This window comes from Gavialis gangeticus, unplaced genomic scaffold (assembly GCF_001723915.1).
Source record: "Gavialis gangeticus isolate Ggan-Ray unplaced genomic scaffold, GavGan_comp1, whole genome shotgun sequence".
Lineage (NCBI taxonomy): Eukaryota > Metazoa > Chordata > Crocodylia > Gavialidae > Gavialis > Gavialis gangeticus.
In genome coordinates, this window is record NW_017729022.1 from 91,511,810 (window position 1) to 91,515,432 (window position 3,623).

A 3,623-nucleotide genomic window follows, 5' to 3' on the forward strand; every position below is an offset into this window, starting at 1 on the left:
ACCTATCTTTAACCATCTATACTGCATCTAGTACTTCCTTCCATCCCCTCACTGCCTGGGAATGTATCCCTATCTGTTAAGGCTGTCCAAAGCTTCGGTAGCCAATTCGGTGGAATTCAGAAGCCAAATCTCTGAATCCAAACTGGCCTAATCGAATCAGGACAGTGATTTGAATCACTGAATCAAATCGCTGTCTCTTGAATCAGCCGAATCCAAATCGAATACTTGCTGCTTCGCACAGGCCTACTAGTCATGTATTTTCACCTAGCTATAATTTCAGGATTTACCTACCTGCATTTGCACACTGGGTGAGCATATTGCACACTATCTGCCCAGCCAGAATGCAGCCCTGCACGTTCCATGGTTGTTTGTGTGCCCAGAGCTCAATTGCAAACCATGTGTAAGTACAAAAAAACTGAAGTTACATAGAGATGTACATGCATCATAGGCTCAGAAAATTAAGCTGAATTCTCCCCTTACTTCCCTTTTGCAAAAATTCCCACACTGTAAAAAGCGGATGGTAATATTTTCTTTCTCCCATTATTTTTCTTACCTTTCTAACCCTTCAGGTTAGGGACTGTTTCCATCTGTGTTCCAGTTTCTGAAAACTTTATTCATGCTGGGTGCATCTACACATGTACTTTACTTTGGAGTAAACTAATAAGCTCCACAGTAAAGTGGCACCATCTACATGTGTGCCAGTATTAGGGTGCAGTAAACTAATTAACTCTACCATAAGATTGTACTGTCAGAGACAGTACTATGTTGCAGCAGAGTAAGTAACTCCACTGAAAGGCACATGTAGATAGTGACAGGGGCTGGCTGGGGCATAAGGGTGCCAAAGCGCAGGGGCTGCCTGCCACACAGCTCCACGCTGTCAGCACCCTTGGGCGGCAGCCAGTCCCTCCACCACTTGATGCTGCCACCCAGAACCCAGTGCTGACCACTCATGCCTTCTGCCAGCCTGGGGCTGCTCTGTCCTGGCTCAAATCACTGCTTTCCTGGGCATACATGTACATGTTGCACCCAGGAGCAGTTTCCCCTGACTCAAACAGCTCCAAAGTTTATTGTGTCTTGTTAAAAGCACATGTAGATGCACCCACTGAGTAAAAGATTACAATAAATTTCACTAATAATCAGTGGTAGATCTCATGACACTCCGTTTTTATTCAGTCTGAGTTTGGGGCTCATAATCTGGCCTTGTGCTTAGTGGAATACCTCACTAGGCAGTGGACAATCTCAGCAGGAGCCTTTAGAACTTCCATTATAAATTTAATAATTTAGAAGTACATTGCTAAAGATGCCTGACATGTGGCAGTTTTTAAAGTAAACTGATAACCACATATTTTATTTAATTCTGTTTCCATATAAAATGCAAAGTTTAATATGTGGAAAGGAGACTTCTAAGGGCCCCTCTACATGTGCAGGTAAAGGTGCCATGGGATCTCACGCATGATCCACACAACTGTGCCTCCTGCCATACCACACATGCATGGCAGGAGGCTCAATTGTGGGATTGTACATTAGAGCCCATCACACTTCATTGCTGGAGCAGGGGAAGCCTGATTCTGGGCTCCCCCTGTGCTGGCAAGAAGCAAGCTTCCGCAGCTGGGAGCCTTCTCAGTTAAGGGACTGCCAGCCACAGGGGCTCCCCACAGACACCTGTGGCTGGGAGCTACAGATGCCATGACTTCTCAGTCCCAGAGGTCCAGGGAGCCCCCTAGGACGGAAGACAGCAGTTGCTAAAGTCTCCAAGCCCCAAGAGTTTCACACATCTCCGGGGTTGGGAGATCACAGCTGCACCCTGCATCTGCCAGCACCCAGTTGGGACTTGGCACTGGGAGGCTCACTGCTGGGACCCAGCCTCCGCAGCTTGTGGGGCTGAGGTGGGACGTGGTGCACCCTCACAGCTGAAAGACCCTGCTCCAGGTGCAAATTCAGTAGCAACCAGCTATAATTTAGTACACATTATTGAAGTCAAACTTTCAAGCTGATGGGAGCTTTTTATGGTATGATAAGTACTTTGCACATGTAGCTGGTCTCAATATAAGCAATTCACCTGTGATGTTTAGAGGGGGCCTAAATCATAACCAGAATACCCAAGACTTTGCAAAGTGCTGGATTGGTAGCTACTGCATCTGTATATTCTAAGGTCGCATTTGAAATATTGGGCATTTTTACATGTGCTCCAGAAGCAGGAGAGGGGAGGAGGAGAGGCGCTTTAATTAGCAAGCCGCACTAATTAAAAACACCCAAGTGTCATGTGTATCAGGGTCCCCATGCTGAAAAATGGCAACAGGGTCTTTGAACTAAAGCTCAAATGAGCTATAGTTCTAAGTGCCGCGCCACCACTTTTCATTGCAGGGATGCTGATACATGTGATGCTGGAGTGTGTTAATTTCTGTGGATTTCCAGCACATCTGAGCAGGCTTCCTGCATGTGTATAGGAGCCCATAGTTCTCCTCTTGCCAGGCTCGTAAGAACCTATATGATTTGCTCCCCCGCCCCGCCACCATGCTGTCATATTAAGTAATTAATTTTGTTTTGCAATCTGAAGTGTAAAGATGTTTGCTTTAAACTCCAAATGAAACAACAGTCTCATAAACTCAGTTCCAGGAGATTTCCAGAACTTTTCCTTCTTATTTTTCATAAAGAAATCAGTGTTGTTACCTCAGGGGAAGGTAATTCTGTTGGTACGGTTTCATCAATTGTTGTTGTAAGAAGTTTGTCACCGAGAATCTTTTCTAAATAGTCTGCCATTACTTCCTGTTGTTTAGGGCTGCAGTGATTCTCCAAAGATAGTACAATAGGATAGTCAGATGCCTGAAAGAATATTATTTGAAGGCCATTAAGACTAATTAAGAGGCATTTATAAAATGTCTGCAAGTAATTTGTGTTTTCATTTATTTTAATTAATTACAAATACAGATTAGTCATTTCAGGTTAATAGCTCAGCAAAAAAACCCCACAAATTTATGGAATATACTTATGGAAGAAAAACAACTAAGTTCAGTCCTCTTCAAGGCTGAAGTTTGCATTAGGAAAAAACTCCCAGAAACTTAAGGACTGGGGGAGCGGTAGCTGGGTACTCTTAAGTCCCAAAGCACATAAGAAATACACGCTTCTTGGCACCCTCTCTCTTCCCCTCCCTGCTCAGGGGCACATGCCCTCCCTTCCCATTCCTCCCATTTGCCACTGCTGTTGCCCCAGCTATCTCTGGCTGAACTAGGGGTGGGGCCTCCAGAGCCACTCCTGCCTAAGATCCAACAAGATTATGCTGGTGTTCTGGGATCAGGTGGTTTCCTGCATGTTCATCCCGGGTATTCAAGGGAACCTGCCCACCACCATGGTCACTGTCCCCACACAAGGCTGGCCCTCCACACAATCACTCCGCACAGCTCCAGGTAGAGCAGGGTAGGAGCAGCTTGGACAGCAGTGGCAGCAGGCAGATCTCCCTGCATCCAGAGATCTAAGTAGAGAGGGTGAGAGGAGGGAATGGGAGGGCAGGAGAGGTGCCACTGAGCACAGAGAGGGAGGGCGGAGGGTACAGGGTGGAGGGGGGCATGGGAAGGCAGGATTTTTACCTCCTACAGGGACGTAAAAAAAAAAAAAAAAAAAAAAAA

At 46.0% G+C, this 3,623-nt stretch overlaps 1 protein-coding gene across 1 annotated transcript in view; it reads right to left on the reverse strand.

The window, feature by feature from the left end:
- PLCZ1 (phospholipase C zeta 1) overlaps positions 1-3,623 on the reverse strand; it is a gene marked incomplete at its 5' end in the record, with an annotated part of 137,121 nt that overhangs the window by 100,996 nt on the left and 32,502 nt on the right. Inside the window, one exon of the mRNA XM_019515838.1 lies at positions 2,671-2,823. Coding sequence (XP_019371383.1) covers positions 2,671-2,823 — 153 coding nt within the window. The remainder of the gene's footprint in view (positions 1-2,670; positions 2,824-3,623) is intronic.